The 21,047-nt window shown below is 40.2% G+C and overlaps 1 protein-coding gene across 1 annotated transcript in view; it reads left to right on the plus strand.

The window, feature by feature from the left end:
* The first annotated feature begins 2,261 nt into the window (after positions 1 to 2,261).
* katna1 (katanin p60 (ATPase containing) subunit A 1) overlaps positions 2,262 to 21,047 on the plus strand; it is a 55,012-nt gene continuing 36,226 nt past the window's right edge. Inside the window, exons 1-3 of the mRNA XM_083905723.1 lie at positions 2,262 to 2,340; positions 8,009 to 8,171; positions 8,249 to 8,388. Of these exons, the coding sequence (XP_083761849.1) occupies positions 8,010 to 8,171; positions 8,249 to 8,388 (302 nt within the window). The 5' untranslated portion in view covers positions 2,262 to 2,340; position 8,009. The remainder of the gene's footprint in view (positions 2,341 to 8,008; positions 8,172 to 8,248; positions 8,389 to 21,047) is intronic.

A 21,047-nucleotide genomic window follows, 5' to 3' on the forward strand; every position in this document is an offset into this window, starting at 1 on the left:
TTCCATAAATGGCATTGTCTCAAGTGGTACTCGCGGGCACACATGGTTCTCTAATCCAATCCAATGTTTTCTCGTCTTGTACAAGCCATTCAAGCATACTACTGAGTTGTGCCGCCCAATAGTATAATTTCAGGCTGGGCAAACTAAGGCCACCTTTTTCCTTAGGGCTTAATAGCAACTTCTGTCTAATTCTAGGTTTTCGCTTTAGCCAAATGAAAGCAGAAATAATTTTATCCAACACTCTCAAGTTGGAAGCTGGTATCCAGACAGGCAGCGACTGTTTCGATTCTACCTAGGAGGGACAAGGGGAGAAACTCCCATTGAGTCAAGTATGATTTTATTAGTGTGATCAGCCTGCCATAATTTTCATTAAATAATTGTGAAGTTGGTGTTATCATTATGCCTAAGCATCTGAATCGGTATGATGTAATTTGTATCAATGTTATTGCTACATAGTTTTATTTGCCCAATTGTTTTATTTTATATAATTGTACTAATACCCGATTAAAATAAAAGTTCAAAGGGGATGTTTATGATTGTTAAATTTCTTCTCTTCATGTCTTGTTCATTTTGGAAATCAATACAATTAAAAGTGACTATAAAATAGGAAAATTACCTTAACCTTTTAAGGTAAAAAAAAATATGTGTGTGGAAATCATAAATTAATTCCAAACACCATATTATTACATATGTATATACATTCATAGCTGATGGCGGCCATATTTGATTGGACCATTATGTCATTGTGGCACTATAGCGAGCAACGTTTTCATGTCTAGGGACCCACTAACTCAGTTCAAGTGAGAAATTCCCCCAACACCAAATTGCCAACAGGTCTACAGGCCAGGTACTGGATTAAAAGGCCCTTGGCCCTCATCACATCATGTTAATTATTAATTAATAATAAATTATTATCATAGAGATAATGTAACATTTAGAATTATAATTCATCTGGTGAACTCTGCTATAATTTCATTCTTGAATGTCCAAATTTGCCTATTTTTTCAAATTATTAATTTAATTTGGATTGAAAGTCTTTGAAAATGATTTTATATATATTTTTTTTATCATTCCTTAAAGTATTTTTCTGCTGAAATGGCTCAACAAGATTTAAAGCAACTCTCCCACCACACTTCTTTAGTTAATATTATAACTGCCTTTTGATTGAGGTAATTGTTAATTTATTTCTTATCTAACCTTTTTAATTTTTTTAATTTGTGTATTTATTTATTTTTTACGGAAGCGTATTGCATTTACTTGAAAAAAAAAAAAAATCCTGTTTTTCTCACTAATTAATTTTCGGTTTGATTTTTTGAATAATCTTTTTTCTGTTTTTCTGACTAATATTTTTCTCCCCTGTTTTTCTGTCTAATTATTTTCCTGTTTTTCGGAGTAATTTTTTTCCTGTTTTTCGGAGTAATTTTTTTCTGTTTTTCGGAGTAATTTTTTTTCTGTTTTTCGGAGTAATTTTTTTTCTGTTTTTCGGAGTAATTTTTTTTTCTGTTTTTCGTGCAACTTTTTTTCCCCTGTTTTACGGAGTAATTTTTTTCTGAGTTTAGAGAGCATTTGAAATAATAAACACATTCACTCCTTTATTGAGAGTTCGATTTATATCAACATGGATGGCTTGTTTAGTTTAATCAAGTTTTACTCTGATCTGGGTTTAAGACACTGGGAGATAGTCCTGTCTTTAAGTCACATAGATGGTATTATCATTAGTTTGTCGACTTTACGCAGGCACCTGAGGACTTTGCGGTTGTTTTAATTGACCCGCTACGGTAGATCATTTATGAGGCATGTATGTGCGGGAAGGAGTCACCATATGTGTATGCATGGATGTATATCCATGGGTGTATGGGAGTCACTTGCAGGTTGGAGGTTCTCGCGAGAGTTCTCGATAATTCAGAAAAAAAATTACTCTGAAAAACAGGGAAAAAAGATTTGCACGAAAAACAGAAAAAAAAATTACTCCGAAAAACAGAAACAAAATTACTCCGAAAAACAGAAAAAAAATTACTCCGAAAAACAGGAAAAAGATTATTCAAAAAATCAAACCGAAAATTAATTAGTGAGAAAAACAGGATTTTTTTTTTTCAAGTGAATGCAATACGCTTCCGTAATTTTTCACTCATATCTTATCATTAAAAATATAACTGTTTGCCATGTTTGTTCTTTATTGCTCTATGCAAATCGAATTGTCAATAAAGTTATTTTTTTGTCGTCACTTTATTTCAACCACGGCAGCGGAAGTCGTCATCAAGCAATAGACTAAACCTGAGGAGGACATTTCGTTTGTTCTGGGCAAAAGTTGAGCTCGCAGCTTCTACACTCTGGTTGTGTGTAAGTGTTGTCATGTGTTATACCGTGTAGACGTATGTGAACTATTTGTGAACTGTTGTGTCCTGTCGGGTTTTATCTGGTCGGCGTTTTGAAAGGTAAAACCAGCAGTCGGTTTAATGTTTAGTTATCACGTCAACGCCGCACCGAGAAGCTAACTATGAAGCGTAAATACTCCGAAATACGCGTCGTATCGTTTAAAACGTTATCGGAACAATACGGGCATTGTCATCTTGTCAGCATACACATTCTGTCTGTTGATTAAAAAAACAAAGTGATGCGGTTTGTCGAGGCTGCGAAAGTAAGCACCTTGTTTTAGTCTGTGTGTCGTGTCACTTGGTGACATCCACAACTTTGTCCATAAAATCTCAATATTCTGCTAAGTTTGTCTTTTGATTCACGGTTGTAAGAATATGAAGAATTTAGGGATGGCATGATACCACCTTTCTGTGTCCAATACCAATAGGGCTCGGGCACCACGTTGCATTCTGGGACGTGGCGGCCATGTTGATGGCTTCGCGAACGTAAACAAACAGCAAGTGAACGAGGAGAAGAAGCATAGTTCATAGCTTTTTTGCTGACACAAGATGCCACCGCACTGCAGCTGTCAGTTATGGCTTTCTAATCTCCTAACACTGTAACAGTCCCACAACTACTACATATATATATATATATATATATATATACACAGTGTTGGGGAGTAACAAATTACATGTAACGACGTTACGTAATTTAATTACAAAATTTATGTAATTGTATCAGTTACATTACTGGGAGAAAATATGTAATTAAATTACAGTTGCTTTTGGAAATTTCAATGATTACAAATTAAGTTACATTTGAAAAAAAATGTTGCTGTTTACTTTCTCTCTGAGCGTGTCCGCCTACAGATGTTCAGCTGAGGGGATACGCTGCTCAGTGTCAGGAGGTCATTTATTAGGCTGTAGCCTATTTACCTTTATATACAGTCAGTCACCACTGAAAGAAGTTGTGCGCTCACAGCAGGACAGATAATTTAACTTAATGTGGCCATGAATAAATTAATTGTTTCGCCTGTTATGTGTTGCCCAAACACAAATCTTGAGTAGGTCTACTCTGTTTTCTCACATTTAAAAAGGTCTGAGATTTGCTTGTAGCTACAGCACCTAAAAAACCCACCGTAACCTATTTTCATACGCACACCCAGCCTTGCTTTCAATAAAACACACACTGGCATTTTATAATTGTGATCAGTGAAATGTATGAAAACAATATAAAACACAGTTTAAAACAACAGTTGTTGCTCTAAAGGTTCATATTTAAAAGCAGCTCAATGTAGAGCTGTCAGAAATTAAAATCAGCCTCTTGTCATATTTGCAGCAACGCTGTGATCAGGCTTTTTTGTATTGCTCATACTCTCTCCATTAAAACAACCTGCTCCTCTTGGCTGAAATCAGCCCATTGTGGCTCCATTTAGTGAGGAAGTGAGCCTCCTTCACAGTACAGGCCTAAGGTCAGACTCATAATATATGGTTAAAAGAGTCTTTTATTTTGTTGTTTTTATATAGTCTTAAGTACTGCTGAAAGGTTTATCACACTATAGGTTTTAAAATGTAAAAATGGTTAACAGTTGAGAGATTTCATTCAAAATTAAGAAAAGTAATCAAAATGTAATCAAATGTAATTAGTTACATTACTTTGAGAAAGTAATGTAACTAATTACATTACTTTCTCACACATTACATTTTCAACAGGGTAACTTGTAATTGTAACCAACTACATTTCCAAAGTAATCTTCCCAACACTGTATATACATAATACATATATTATATATTGCAGAGATACATATTTATGTATAGTATTGAAAGAATTAATAAGATTGTTGGTATGGATGTTTGGCGAGAGAGAAGCGGAGCGCAGCAGAGCGTATACGGCGGCAGAAACAGCTGTGTTCATTTGTTGAGTTGGAAGCTTACATGCAACAGACACTTATGGCTGTATTTAATGCACATTTATTTCAGAATAACACTTGGGCTCATGTTTATCAGAGCACAACATACAGACACCAGGGATTAAAACTAACTTTTTTCACCACCGTCCCGGAAACGTCCCAAAAAACATTTTGAACCGTCCCGAATCGTCCCGAAAATCTTTTTTTACATTTTGAGTTGTTACTTACTTATAATATAATAAAACCACAATACATTATGTTGATAATAAATACTATACTTATTTCCACACTAGATTTGTTGTGAAGATGACAACCAACACGCTCAGTCACAGAACTGTGGCCTATCGGACCTTCTGCCACTACTCCAATTTAGTGGGTGCATTTAGTGGGTTATAGTCGTCATGAGAAGGGCCATGCATTGAGATTTGCATGAGGCTGTTTAGGGCTGTCAAAATTACTCAAAAATGACGTTTGAAAAAACGTAAATATTAGAATATCTGTATTTGCGCATGATATCAATGACGCGTGCATCTGGTGTGCGCTGCATCTGCTGCATCTGGGGTCTGTCAATCAGCCAGACTGTCAGGTGATGACAGCATGACGTCAATAACAGGACGAACTAATACAACCAGACAAAACTACTTGTATAGGTAGTTTATTTAAGTTTAAACATATTTCACAACATATTACCTACACAAAAATAAGTAAATGAACTAATGACCAAGAGCGCAGATCTCTCTCTCTCTCTCTCTCGCTCGCTCGCTCTCCCTCTCTCTCTCTCTCTGCGTATACTGGTTTACAGGGTTTCCCCCAGAAAACCTGCTATGCCCGGTGGTACCTCTCGGGTCCACCGGCGGCCCACGGCGTTCAAAAAACGCAGCCAAGTTTTGCTTTTGCACAGAGACTTTCCAGTGTTTCACAGGTGATGTTCCGCAGTGTACTCGCTCTGTTTCGACCGCCGAATTATCGGTGTATCCCTAAATATAACATCTTTATTGACAAGAACGATGTAACCGTAATAATGACGCACTTGATAGTGTGACTTGGGTTTCAATCGGCACCTGGACATGCGTGCGCTACGCTGATTACATTGGGGAGCATGTGCTCTTGTTCCCCGGTAAAAAAGCAGAGGTGTATAAAAAAATATATTTTAAATAAATAAACATGCGACGCTAAGCCTGGTGGGGCTTCATTCAGTGATTGAAACAAACATGTCAACATTAATGAAATGTTTACATGCAGTGCGGGCGCGCATAGCAGACAGCCGCGACTAGGCTCATCGGCGCAGAGCAGCAGTCTTTGAGTCTCACTGAACAACACAAACATGAGCGCGCAGCCATTTACCTTTTTACATAAATATTTCCCACCGACCGCGAACCCGTTCTGGTTCACAGAAAGTGTTGAAAACTTAAACAGAAAAATTTAGTCAGTCAAAATTCCCTTTCGTCCCGTGGTCGTCCCGAGAGAGAATATTGATCAATTAACAATGGACAATGACAATTAATTACGTCCCCGGGACGACGGGACGGTGTTAATTGTAATCCCTGACAGACACAATCTTATCAAGGAATGTCTTTTCTTCATCCTTGCATGGCAACACCATGTGAATCGGTACTTTATCTGACAAAATAATGTAATTGTTGCGGACGGTTCCAATCACCCTTCACAAGGTGGGCAATTTTTCTTGTGTTCTCCACATCTCAGCTGACGGCGTCCTTTTGTGAAAGCGGGGCTCTTTACCCTGACACACATAAGTCCCACACTGTCCTGCATGTCAAAGCCGCGATCGGCCAACACCAAATCCCCGGGTAACAGTTTGTCCAGAATCCCACAGTTATCAATTACACACTCGCACTGACATGCGGGATACTGTGGAAGGTTATGTTTGGTCGACTTACAGCCGCGATCCAAGCGAGCCGACGACTCGGATACTTGGGTCTCTGTGGTTGCGCCACCGAAGGAAAGCGGTGAAAAGTTAATCTCTCCAATTGCGATTGTGTGTTGCGCTGTTACATCCTACTGCTACACGGACCACTGCCTCTCCATCGTGTGTCTTAATTTGATTAATTTGGTGTTAATCTCAACCATGGTAACCCATTGCTGTGTAATCAAGATTAATAACACGATTATTCATTGATTTCAAAACTTTAGAGTAGAGTATTTATTGAACCACCAAAACTCAACTTTAAATATAACTTAAAAGAACAGCCAGAAATAAATTAGTAACACGTAAACAAGTAAAATAATAATAATAGTAAATTAAAATAAAGATGGCAATAAAAACAATAAATACAAATAATAACCAATCTACTTGCACTGCTGCACAACTTGCAAACATTTACAACATAGACTGGCAACACTAATAACACAGGGAAAATCAAAACAAAATACTCTGCAATTTCAGCACAACATTTTGCAGACAGGACTGGAAATGTTAACATGACGGCAACACGTAACGCTTGTCCAAAGTCTTAACATGCACCTTGAATCCTGGGTTGCTTACAGTACTGATGCGTCCTTCACTACCATATTTTTTAATTAACGGCACAGCCTCCGCTATCTCTTAATGTCTGCGGGACGTGGTGGGATATGGGACATTGTAAAGAGTGTCCTTAATGGAGGACTGTATTGCAGTGGCGCTGACTGACGAGCTTTATTGTGTGGTCATAGACCACTTTGTGATTGAATAAGTTGGTTGTGTTGCCTCGTGGAGCAGACACGACAGCGCAAAAAACTTTGCAAACAATTTCCTTTTGCTCGACGTCCGTCAAATTGAAGCCGTAATGTTTCCAGTTAACTGATAATGTCCTACTTTTGTTACCTTTCTGCCATGTTTTCAATCGCTTGCTCCTCATATTATTGATACACACGTCACTCGCTAGCTGCATCTGCATCTAACACTGGTGCATTCAAGGTGTTTTTCTAGCATAGGAATTTACATACACGCTGCGCCGTATGGCGCATTAATCGTTTTTCTTCGATTATAATCTTTTTATAATCATGAGAAGCCAAAATGGAAATCACAATTAAAATTCGATTAATCGTCCAGCCCTATTGTTTGCTCTGTAAAATGTCAGAAAATGTTGATCTGTGTTTACCAAACATAGAAATGAAGGTCTCCAATTTGTTGTTTTTTCATGAGTCTTTTCTTTGGTATATGGAGTAAAGGAAACAGAAAATAGTTGCATTTTGTAGCTGAAAGATCTGAGAACTTGTTTTAATTATTGAAAAAAACCTCAAACTGATGAATCAATTGTCAAATAGTTTGCGATTAATTTAGTAATTGATCAAATAACCGTTAATAACCCTAACGCTAGTGTAATCTGACCACAAATTTGTAGGAGTAATGTCCAGAAAGAGATCAAACCTTTTGTTGGCAATGTAATCTGTGTCCATGCGTCTACAGATGTCAGCAGCCTTTTGACTCCTACCTTCTTCATAATTCATTTTCTAAGTGTCACCTGTCTCTCATCTAAAGAAGTTTTTTTCATTGTGGTTGTGGAGGTGGTCTCTTTTGGGGACTGGTCTGCAGCAGTTTGTCATGTACAGATTTTTGCAGCTAAATCTCATAGAGCTGCAGCTTTATTTGTTTGTTTTATTTCCTGCAAGCGATAATCACAGTTGTCTTTCATGGTTCTTCCATCAACTATAGAAGTGCTTTACTGTACAATCATCACATTACCATTTATATGTTTTGCAGTACCTCAGCAGGCTGACATGTGGTCTCTGTTTCCATGACAGCATGAGTCTACAAGAAATCAGTGAAAATGTGGAGCTGGCCCGTGAGTATGCCTTGCTGGGAAACTACAACTCGGCCAGTGTCCTCTACCATGGATTGTTAGAGCAAATAAAGAAGTATGTGTACACTGTGCGGGATAGCAGCGTTCAGCTGAGATGGCAACAGGTAACTGAAGAATTAATGACTTCTCACAACATGCAACAAGAAAAAGCTGGATTCTCTGATATTTGTTTTTTTTACAGTTGTGGCAAGAAATCAGTGAGGAGAATCAACAGGTTCAGGATATAATGTCGACTCTCGAGAACTTTCAGCTGGACACGACACCTGCCAAGCCCAGTACCAACAACGACTGTGAGATCAGGCCTGTACATGTGGAACAGAGGTATCACAATAGTCAGTTATTTACATACAATGTAATATTAAGCTCCTTTTTGTTCTTTGTTCACTGGTGGTCATGATTACTGTAGCCCTTTACGCTACCGGTCAAAAGTTTTGGGTCACTTATAGCGTTTTTTTGTGTTTTCCATTAAAACTCACACTTTTATTCATCAAAAGAGTTGCAAAATGAATAGACATTTTTGCCTTTCAAACTTTGCTTTCGTCAAAGAACCAGCAAAACTGTTTTCAGCTGTCCTAACATCGTTGCACAAGGGTTTTCAAGGGTTTTCTAATCGTCCAATAGCTTTCTAACTGTGTTAGCAAACACAATGTACCATTAGAACACTGGAGAGATGGTTGCTGGAAATGGGCCTCCTGTAGATATTCCATTAAAAACGCAATGTTTTAGATAGAATAGTAGTTTTAAAAAAAATAAGGATGTCTCTAAGTAAGCAAGCGAACTTGCAAATGAACCCTTGGTTGTTCTGAATTGTTGTTCAGACAAAGTGAGTACAAAGACAGAAATTCTGCTACCACCAAAGCCCAACGTTGTAAAATTACGTTTCTCTAAAAATGTACATAAACATTTTTTTTCCCTCCTACAACATCTGAAAGGTCAAATTATTATTTTTTTTTAGGTTTTTCTTAATTTGGGTCTTACAGGGTTAACATTATGTGCAACAGGACCACTCTATGTGAGCTTTAAACAAAATAAGGCATGTGCATAAGTTTAAGAAGTAAAAGAAAAATTTTGTGCATCCTCCTTTTGCAGAAATAACAGCCTCTAAACACTTCCTATATTGCTTGCAATTAGCCCTTTAATGCCAGGAAAGCATTGCCACATTTCTACCATTAGAGCCGGGAGTGCGGCTGCGTAATTTACCATTCACGACGGGAATGCGAACACGTCAATTTTCAAAGTGAAGGTTTTTTTGTTTGAAGCAACTTTTTTGATTTAAGTAATGTTGTTCTGTGTTTGGGCTATATAATGGGTAGGTCATTCGTGTCTTTATAATTCAATCAAAAAACAACTTCAAACAACAACCAAAACATTTCAATAAAAAAAATCACTTAAATAAAAAAAAACTAACACTTTTTCAATCATCGAAAAAAGTTTTTTAATGCAAAATTTTTTTCTTGTTCTTTCCAATCCATCAGGACTGAATCAAGGCACTGACACAAGTTGATATTACTTTTTTTTCTTACTGTTTTTTTTTAATTGAAAGCAGTTATTCACTTTTACATTTTTTTTGTGACGGTGTATCTAAATACACTCAATTTCCAAGGAAAGCCTTAGGTGGAAGCTCTTGAATACTTTTTGAATTATGTTCCTCTCTGCTACAGAGGCTGAGAAATCAATCATTTAGGAGACATTGAACCTCTGGTTTTAGTGGTCCTTTCTGAAATCACCCATAGGTTTGACAGGCATTTTTTCCAGGTGTTTCAGGCCTTAATGGGTTAGAGTCTGGATTCTGGTGGAATGTATTTTGGACCGTTCCTCTTTACAAAACATCTCCAGTTCAGTCAGGTTTGATGGTTTCCGAGCATGGACAGTCCGCTTTAAATCACACCACAAATGTTCAATAATATTCAGGTCTGGGGTCTGAGATGGCCATTCCAGAACGTTGTATTTTTTCCTCTGCATGAATGCCTTAGTGGATTTTTAGCAGTGTTTAGGGTCGTTGTCATGTTTATTTGTGTCTCAGCTTCGTGGCTGAGACACAAATAGACCACGGGACGATGCCGATATTGCGGGCAGGTGCGCCTGCAGTTGTAAAACCAATCAACGATTATTAGACTAAAACATTGAAATATGCTAATAATTCTAATATGTAACATATGCCATGTTTGTAGTTGAGCTGTGAAAAGCAAACTGTTGTTTTCAAAGTTTGCATTCCACTTTTTTACCGTCATGAAAAATGCTGCCACACTGCTGATGTCTTTGACATGGATGTGACAGGAGGACTGACTGTAGCCTCAAATGAAAAGCTCAAAATTCACGTCGAAATTAATGGCAACGCTAATCTGTCTGTCGGAGCGACATCAACCCACTGGGCTGGACTAAACCAAAGTAGTGGAAAACAAGGGGGGTGGTCTCTGAAGACATGCAGTTACCTGTGAAACGCGGGTGCTCTAAAACACCCCTTTTAGACTTGGTACTTTCCTCCTAATGAAATTCACCATAATAAAATAATAATCATAATAAAAAAAATAGTCGACCAATCACAATTTTGGTCGAGCCAGAGTGTGTCAACCAATTAGTCGACCAGTCGAGTTTGACTTTACAGCCCTAATTTTTTTTACTTCAATCCACTCCTGTATTATTTTTTTAACAATTGGATTAGTAGTTTGTTTCATTAAATTCCATAATATATCGGAACGTGGGTAGAGACAAACTTTAAACCCTCCGATTCCATTTCTGTCTGTTGTGGACTATCCCTTGTTGCAAAGTAAAACTTGATGGTCCTTCGTTGTACAGACCAATAATACCAGTATTTTGGTCTTTTTAGGCCCCCCCTTACTGTATGGTAAGTATAGGAGTGATAAGCGAGCTCTGGCACAGTAATTAGCCCATATAAATTCTGCAAATGACCTTATCTTCTGAAAAAAATGATTAGCTGGAGGCAGTGGAACATTCTGAAATATATACCATATTTTAGGGAGTATATTCATTTTTATAATATTTATTCTGCTAATCAAGTATAGAGGCAGGGTAACCCACCTATTGATCGAACTTGTTATTTCTTCCATCAAAGGCTCGTAGTTGATTTTTACAGTTCAATCTAGTTTAGATCCAATTTGTATTCCTAAATATGTAATTTGATCTACCACTTAAAATTTAGAAATTTCTGTAAGTGTGTTTTCCCTTTCCCTTTCATTAAGCCATAGAACTGAGGACTTAGTGTTATTAATTGTATATCCTGAGATGGCACCAAATTATTTTATTAACTATAGAAGAACAGGGATTGTTTTGTTAAGTTGGGAGAGAAATAAGATATCATCTGCATATAGGAAACGTTTATGTTCTGTCTGGCCAATTGTTATTCCAACTATTCCAGTGTGCATCCGTACAGCTATAGCAAATGTTTAAATCACCAGAGTAAATCCTCTTTTGAGTGAGATAATTTTTGATATAATATCAAATTATAATATTTTTACTCTACAGTATTATGACATCTGTAACCTGTTACCATGTCTGTAACATGCTTTGTTCAAAATACCTTAAGGATGGAACACCACAGCAGTTCAATCACCCTGCCAAAACAGCCCTGCTCAGAACGCTTGCTTTTGAGTGCTTGTCTCTTCAAATGCGAATGAGACGCAGGGAACTACGTCGGTGTCACTGAGGCTGCAGTTGGTCCTTCTTTTCTTTTGTGTTTTTTAAGGTGACGCGGCTTCAAATGTTTGATTAAGTTGCTGGTGTTAAAATTTGCAATACTCGTGCCACCCCTCGAAATTGCTTCTTTGCATGTTGCATGTCGCAGTCTTACTGGTGGGAGCATCCAGTGTGAAATACTGCCAAACTGGCAACATGATGCGATAACGTTAGCTCCTTAGCTAACATCAGCTGATCAATTCTTCTGCGTGCCTCTAAAACAGCACCTGCTGGTGACGGCACAGCGCAACTGTTATAAGAGTGACGAAGAACAACTGTGTCAGAGCTAACGGAGCTAACCAGTAAATGGATTCCTATTTCTAATAAGTTACATGGTATCGGATCGGTGGTTGGACTCTAGGACTCGCCGATACCGATGCCGGCATTTTCGGCAGTATCGGAGGCCTTTCCGATACTGGTGTCGGAATCTGAACAACTCTATTAAGAAAGAATATTTTACTTTAAGGGAAAAGAAAAGAAAAAAACAGGATTTTCATGTTTCGTTGATTCTCCGTTTTAATACCACAAATTATTTTGTTTCATAGTCTGTTGTTGCAAAATCCCTCTTCCCATGTGATCAACCTCACATCTGCAGGGATGTAAACGCACACATTCAGCTTACAGACCTGTTGCTTCCTATGTCTCAGGCTTCAACATTTACTCCTGCAGCTTCTTCTTTCACCTTGTTGCTGCTGTCATGTGGTAAGTTACGTCTGCTGACAAGTCTGACAGGATGATTGCCAGCTGCCCACCTTTCACTGAAGTGATGAGAATAACAGGATGGAGACGCTAATTACAATGGACGTAAAATAATAAAAAAACAGACGTATGCGTCTGGTGCAGGGAAACGCGAAAAGAAGAGAACTGATGAAGAGAAACTTTCACAGGACAAAGGTAAGGCATTCGTTGTGGTGTGGAGGGGGACATAATGCCACATTTTTAACAAGTTAGTTTGCTACTTTTGTATGCTGGCTAGCTCCTCAGCTAGGCTCAGATACAAAAAGACTCAAGTAAATGTCGCCAAGTGTGCATTCTCATGGTGGTACTGCTGGGTCTCTGTAAATAATGTTACATGGAGCTCAGTCTTGACCTGCTCTATTTGAAAGGTGTCCTGAGATAACTTCTTGCCAATGTCTACTTTGTACTGCACTGCAAGATATATGCAAACATATTCCCTTTATATCATATGGTGCTCATCACTCACTTACCTTCATTTTTATTAACTAGTATAATGTGGAGATGACACCAGAAATAGATGCTCAAACAGGGACACTGTATATTGTAATGTTTAATATAAAAACCGATTTAGAATATTTTGCATAGTGCAACACACCTGCAGTTAAATGATATGAATATTTGCTTCTGATTGCTTGGTAACCTAAGGAGCTTTGTCTTTGCAGGAGCAATTTTGAAATATTTTGGAGATCCAGTTCAAGGAGAGCCATATCTACCTTCATCAGCTTCTGATGTGCAAGCAGCAGGGCCATCAGCAGCTGCTTCTGACCAGCAAGCAGCTGGACCATCACTATTTTTTATTGGTGCAATAACATGGATGCTGGTCAATTATATATTTATTTATAGGTAAGTTAAGTTATTTATTTTTTACTGTTTTTGAATGGTGGGTTAAAACTGTTTTATGTTATGCCACCTTGTTATGCTACCTTAAAGTTTGTATTAAACATTTTTCAAGAACATACTGTATCTGTTGCATTTGTGAATGTACTCTCGCCTGCTTTCCTCTTAAAATGTAACAAACTGCTGCATCATCACAGAATATATGAAAAAGTTAGGAATCTCTACCTCGAGTTTGAAAAAATAGTGGCCCCCAAATAATATCTTGCTTAGGACCCCCAAACAGCTAGAAACGGCCCTGGCCGGGGGTATTAAGTTGTGTCTAACACCCAGGCTCCGCAGCTGCTGGCGCACGGAGTCATACTGTCTCCGTTGTTTGTGCACTTAGGCAGCGAGGTAGTTGTATAAGTGCACCTGTTTTTCTATGCGTTGCGCCCCGAAGTCGGTTAACTTCGCTTGCATCTGTGTTTTCCCTCTACTTCTGCTCGATTTCCCAATATTTGACCTCACCGCTTCAAGACCTAGGTCGCCTGCAATTTTTAGTTGCAGTTCTATATTTTATATCAGCAGAATCTGCCTGCGGCGCCGCGGACAGGTTCTGCCCGGAGCCACAACCCCGCCGTACCGAAGCGGTCGGGAGTGGCTGCCATACCCTTCGGTGCGTGGCAGCCCCAAAACCGAGCGAACAGTTCATAACACAGAATTCAACAAGCTGAACTTACCTGTCTAGGAGAAGAGCCCATTCTGCATCCGTTTTGAAATTCCTCTCAGCTTTAAACTCTCTCCACCGTTCAAAAGAATGTCCTATATAGCCCTCGCTTTGCCGCAAACTTTATCTTGGAGTTTTTGACATTCATACCGAGGTCTTTTAGGTTTCCTTTTGTTTCATTTCAATTGTAGCTACTGGCAACCCATGGCTGCTCAACCGCTGAGACTCTACTGATGGCGGTAGATGGCGTGTCATGCGAAAACATAATTTCAAAACATAAGCAAACTTTCCGGTGCGGAAAATATTTTTTTTAATGCAAATATTTTTTTTTTTACTAATTTTGTTGGTGAGTTCAGTATGTTATATGAACATTATTCCTGGTCCTCTGTGACATATTAGGAGGATTTTATGGCCAGTTGCTCTAAATGTATTACATAATGCACCTTTAAATAAATTATTGCTATGCAGGTGGTCACACAACTGGGCAGCTACAGCCTTTTCTAAAATCTTTGAAATAAAAGGGAGGTTTGAGATCGGTCTATTGTTAGTCAGAGTGCTAGTGTTGAGAGACGGCTTTTTAAGCAATGGTTTAATTACTGCTATTTTGAAGGCCTTTGGGACGCAGCCACTCGGTAAAAACATATTTATTTGATCTAGTAAGATATTACCAGTTTGTGATAGGGCCTCTTTAAGGAGTCTAGCTGGTATAGGATCCAGCTGACATGTAGTTAGTTTAGAGGAGGAGACCAGTGAGGTGATCTCTGGGAGGTTTATAGGGGTGACATTATTTATTACGTGTATAGCTGGAGCCGCCATTAGGTGTAAGTTAGCTGTACTAATCTGTGTTTTGGAGATGTTGGAGGGTAGGAGGTGGTTAATTCTATCGCTGATTGTTTCCATTTTATCATTAATTTTTTTTATAAAGTCATTACTACTCAGAGATAGAGGGATTGATGGGTTTGTTAAATTGTTGCTCTCTGTCAGCCTGGCTACAGTGCTGAAGAGAAACCTGGGGTTGCTCATACTAATAAGAGGTTCTTGCATGTCTAAGAGCTTTTTTTATATCAAAGCTGTTCCTCCAGAAGACATAGTGACTGTCATTATGTGTGGAACACCAGGTTCTTTCTAACCTCTGCATATTGAGCTTTAACGCTCGAGTTTGGGCACTGTACCATGGGGCAGACTTATCTCAGGTGATAACCTTTTTCTTCAGAGGTGCAATAGTGTTTATAACTGTTGTGTTAAGTTTGTGCTTTCCATTATATTGTTAAGTTTTGTGGCATTAGTGATTATAATTTCAAATGAGATCAGACAGTCATCCGATATCAAGGGATTCTCATTAAATACGACTAAGTTATGTATGTCAATACCATATGTTAAAATAAGGTCAAGTGTGTGTTTATGACAGTGGGTTGGTTTGTTAACCTGCTGCTTGAAGCCAATTGAGTCGAGCAGAACTTTAAAGAATGAGCCAAGACCGCCATTGGCTATATCTACATGAATATTAAAATCACCTACTATGATGATTTTGTCTGAATGGCGAACTAAATCTTTAATCTGAAAATTCACTTAGCGACCTTGACTGTCATGAAAGGCGCCTCCAAATATAATGCATTATTATTATTCTTATTGCGCCTCTCAGATGGGCAAAATAGCTCTTGCAACCCATTTAGTGGTCTTTGCCTTAATGCATATGCAATGTGGGGCGTGTACACTTAATTTTGCGTTTGATGGGAGGAGAAAATGTAAGTATCTTATTTAAGCATGGGCAATGTGATTTATGAAGCCTGAAACTGATTGAGGTGCTTATTTTTGCCTCTATAATTAGCACTTTTGAAAGGCAGGTCTTAACTGGCACAGTGGTGCGTACAAATGGCTGCGGTTGCAAATATATATTCATTTCTTATGTAGTATATCTGAATAAATTAAATATAGATATCCATATGAGAAATGCTTGTTTGTACTGGTATGGGCTTACCTTGGTCTGTAGTTAGTGGGTACCTATGTTTTGTCCCCCCCCCCCCCCCCCCCCGTTTTTTCCTTAACGGGTCCAGCTCCAACCGAGTCTACTTTTGGTGCACGGCGAAGCGGTAGTTTGACTGAGCAGTGCACAGTGTGAAAACGTCACCAAAACCTCACAGGCAGGTTTCCACAGATCCAGGCACCCTTAAATGCATTACATAATCACAGCAGTCACTATTTAATGTTACTATCTGAATCGGCACCTAGATTTATATCTGTATCGATTGTCCCGTCTCATCTGATGTCAGATCAAATGCTGTCGGCACGTGTAATGGAAACCGCCTGACTGAATGAATGCAGATGAAACCAGGGGCGGACTGGGACTAAAAATCAGCCGCGGCTGCCATTGTGACGATCGGCTTTATTTATTTATTTATTTACTTATTGACAAAAAGTGTTGAGGACATGTCACACATCTATTGCAAGTAGACCTATGTGTAATCTTGAAAGAAACAGCAGAGTGCTCCCTGGCAGCTCTCAGTGAGCTGCAGGTTAAGGCTACATTATACTTCTCCGACTGCGTATGCGTTATCCATCTGCGTCACCACGGAGACGCCTCGAGCATTTATACTTCTGCGTCGTGGTGACGGACACTCGCTGCAATTTCCCCCCCGATCAGTAGGGGTCGCTGCGCAAGGTTGTTGTGCTTCTGGCTACAGTGAGCAATGGCGTCCGAGAAAGAAAGAGAGAGAAAGACTGTTGTTGTTGAACAGTGGCCGTTTCTCACTTTTCTGTGTGACGGAACGCAGTTTTAAGATAATTTGAGGCGAGAAATTGGACATTTAGGGTCTAAACATGTGCTGTGTGTGTATAGATATGACGTATTTATAGTTCGGCAGCGGCGTTATCGGCGGGGATCAGCTCCGCCTCTGTCAGGACGCCCGGAGCGCACTGAGAGCCGGCACAGAGCAGCTTCACTCGGCCTGTCCTGAGGACCAATCGCAGCTCTTGCCGTCTCCGTTGTCCCTTGACGGAGTGACGGACACTTATAAATATTTCGTGCACCCGGAGACGACGCAGAGGCTCTTCGACAGTCTCTGAGGAGGAGGGCTCAGCAGTTCCATGATCCAACACGTACTGTACTTCAGTTTCCAGGCATTTACGCTTTTCAGGGTTAACACGATAAAACCTCTGTGTAATTGGCTATCCCCCACACCTATATCGTGCTCTATTTAATGTGTCCGTGTAGGAATGTCACCAAACAAACAAGGATACAAGGATCTCAATCACCTCTGATAAATCTGCCTGTTGGGAAATTACACAAGGACTCTGAATTCTTCAGATGACCCTGCACCAGAGTGGGGTCCAAAACTGGCAAACCATCCTCCACCTCAGCTGCCACAATCTGAGGGGCATGGACAGTGGACACCCTACCTGCTGAACAAACCGGCCGTGGGCCCTCCGACGAGACCGGAGCCTGCATGGTATGAGAGTCAGGGGAAACACGAGCATAATAAGGCTTCAACAGATTTACTCGATTTACTCATAATCGATCAAGTTTCTTGGGATCTCCGTTTCCTTCCACTGATCACCAAGCAGAGCTACGGGATCGCGCATAGTCTGACACATTACAGTGAGGAGGTACACAGCACCAGACCGGGAAGGAGGCAACGGCCCCACACAATCAATAATCAAGTGTTCAAAAGGCTGACTGACAGCTGGAATAGGGAACAAAGGTGCGGGCGATATTCCCTGGTTAGGTTTACCTGTAAGTTGGCACGTATGACAGGTTTTGATGTATTCCGCAACATCCCGCTTCAGACGCAGCCAGAAAAAATGTCGCAAGACCTGGTCATAAGTTTTCCTGACCCCCCAATGTCCAGCATCATTATGCGCCAACCTCAGTACAGCATCCCGAAACTTAAATGGCACCACGACCTGGAAGACTGGCAACAAAATCGTCACAGTGGGAAACCAATTTTCTCAAAAGTATATCGTTATCAACAACATAACCCAAAGAGTTCTCACTCACGTCTTCTGGCGGAAGCACCTGCTCAAAAAGAGCTGCTAAGGAAGGATCTGCTCCCTGTTTGGTCTTCAGGTCCTCCAGCGAAACTGAGAGACATAGAAAATGCAATTAGCTCTGACGCGTTGTGCTTCGCACCTTTGTAGAGGGCGAAACACACTTGACCATGTCTACAGCAACATCAAGCATGGGCTCAAAGTATCACCCCTACCCCACCTTGGGAAATCAGACCACATCTCACTTTTCCTGACTCCAGCATACAGACCACGTATCTGCACAAGCACATCCACGAACAAAGTCATACAAGTATGGCCAGAGGGGGCTTCTGAACAACTGAGGGACTGCTTCAGTTTGGACCATATTTGAAGAGGACAATATCGACACCTACTCATCCTCTGTACTGTTTTACATCAAATGCTGCATGCTACTACAAAACAGGTCCGTGTGTTCCCTAACAACAAGCCGTGGATGACCAGGGTTGTCCGTCTCCTGCTAGCAACACTGCTTTCCAATCCGGTGATGTGCAACAGTACAAGGCTGCCAGGGCAAACCTGAAGAGGGGAATCAAGGATGCTAAAGTAGCATAAGCAGAAGATTGAGGACCTCTTCAGCAGCTCTGACCCCCGTCAGGCATGGCAGGGGATACGTCTTATCACCAGGCAAAACAACAACACCAGCAGCACTACCAGCGGAAGTGCATTGGAGGCAGAGCAGCTAAACAGTTTTTTCGCCCGCTTTGAGGCGGAGGGGAGAACAACCACCAGCCCGGCTCCCGACACCAACAGCCAGACCCTCGTCCTCCAGCTTGCTGACGTCACACGACTGCACTCCATCTCACACTACCAACACCATAGTGAAATTCGCAGATGACACAACTGTGGTGGGACTGATCACCAAAGGGGATGAGTCTGCTTACAGAGAGGAGGTTCAAAGGCTGACAAAATGATGCTCAGAGAACAACCTGAGCCTTAACATCAAAAAAAAAAAAGAACTGATCATAGATTACAGGAAGAAGCAGGACACACACACCACTACACATTAACGGATAGAAGGTGGAGTGTCCAGCTTCAAATTCTTGGGAATACTAGGGCCCTATGATTTCCGTGTTAACGGAATCGCGGACGGAATCGCGGAATTGGCTAATAAAAACGGAATCTAATGTTAAACGCGGAATATCGCGGAAATTGACATAATGTGACTGAAATGCTGTCATCGTGAGGAGAAGGAACGTTTGTCTGGAGAAATGTTCCGGGGAACGCTCATTCGTGGCACCACCCGTGCATCTCCCCACAAACACTAACCCGGCCAGGGTTTCCCCCAGTGCGTGTAGCTTTTTTATTTACTCTATATACACTTTTTTTTTCTAAACCGCGGAACAAGTGCGCTGCGCCCGCATGTAACCGGCGATTGTCCCCTTGTCCAGGTGCCGATTGAAACCCAAGTCACACCATCAAATACGCCATTATTACGGTTATATTGTTATTGTCAATAAAGATGTTATATTTAGGAATGCACCGATAATTCGGCGGCCGAAACACGGCGAGTAAACTGTGGAACATCGCCTATTAAATGCTGGAAAGTCTCTGCGCAAAAGTGAAACTTATGAACTCCCCGCGACTTTCACTTCACACCAGAGAACAATTCTCTCTCTTTGAACAGTTAAATAAAGACATCGGCTCATCTGCTGCATCTGTTATTCCCTTAATTACAGAGTTGTAGGGGTAATATTGGGTGTATATAAACGATCCAGTCGGATACGTAGAAGTGCACGGCGCAGGAGAGGGAGAAGAGTACAGAGAAAAAAAAACAGAATTCTAAAAAATTAAAACGGAAAAAACGGAATTTGGAAAAAAATAAAACGGAATTTGGAAAAAAATAAAACGGATTTCATAGGGCCCTAGAATACACATCACAGAAAACCTGTCATGGTCAACAAACACCACAGCAATAGCAAAGAAAGCACAGCAGTGGTTATACTTTCTCTGCTCATTTAGGAAAGCCAATCTCTCACAACACCACCTGAGGTCCTTCTATTGCTGCTCCATTGAGAGTGTGCTCACCTATGGCATCCTGTCGTGGTGTGGTAGCAGTTCTGCTGCAGACGGGAAGTCACTGCAGAGGACTATAAAAACCGCCCAAAACATCATCAATCAACAGCTACCTACCATGGGCACCATCTTCAACTCCAGATGCTTGCAGAAGACACACAACATTCTGAAAGACTCATTCCACCCTGCCAATTATCTGTTTGAACTGCTGCCCTCAGGGAAATACTACAGGTCCATCAGATCACGCACCACAAGATTCATGAACAGTTTCTATCCCAAAGCTATCACCATATTCAACTCAGATCTGAAAACAAACCCACTGGACTGACAGCTAGCGATGTAACGATTATTATTATCTGTTAGTTTCTAGGCCTGTAACGATTTGCATATCGATATCGAAATGGAGACACTCGGAGCCACGAGGCTGTCTCGTGCCGTGAGATAACAGAATCGCGAAACGCCCTTTCTAACTCCCAGTTATTTTTCCAGTCAGCCACATGATATGAGCTTTTAGTGTTTTAGCCATTGAAATGCCATTTTCCCCAATATTTTGCTAAAATCTAAAAGTGAGGGTACGGACAGGACAGAGGTACGGGCGGGACATTTGGGGTTTATTGTGCTATATCAGGCAAGGTCTTTATCACAGATATGGTTTGGTATTTGGCAATAGAGACTTGTAAACCATCACAATTAAAAGCTTGTAGTATTTACTTTTAAAAATTAAGAGGGGTTACGGACGGGACAGCCTATACTTAAATCCTTAACTGTGAGTCAGATGAAAGTAGGTATGATCTCATTCTACTTTTGTTCATATTTTGGTAACGTGGGTAAAAAATAACCCTGCTGGCAAAACAAAGTTGGTATATATTCAAAAAATGGTAATAAACATATAAACATACATATGACTGCTTGTACAAAATAAGAAATGTTAAGGTAGGAACCATGTTTCTGATGTCAGGTGCAATATTTA

The sequence above is a fragment of the Microchirus variegatus genome, assembly GCF_963457635.1.
Source record: "Microchirus variegatus genome assembly, chromosome: 19".
NCBI lineage: Eukaryota > Metazoa > Chordata > Actinopteri > Pleuronectiformes > Soleidae > Microchirus > Microchirus variegatus.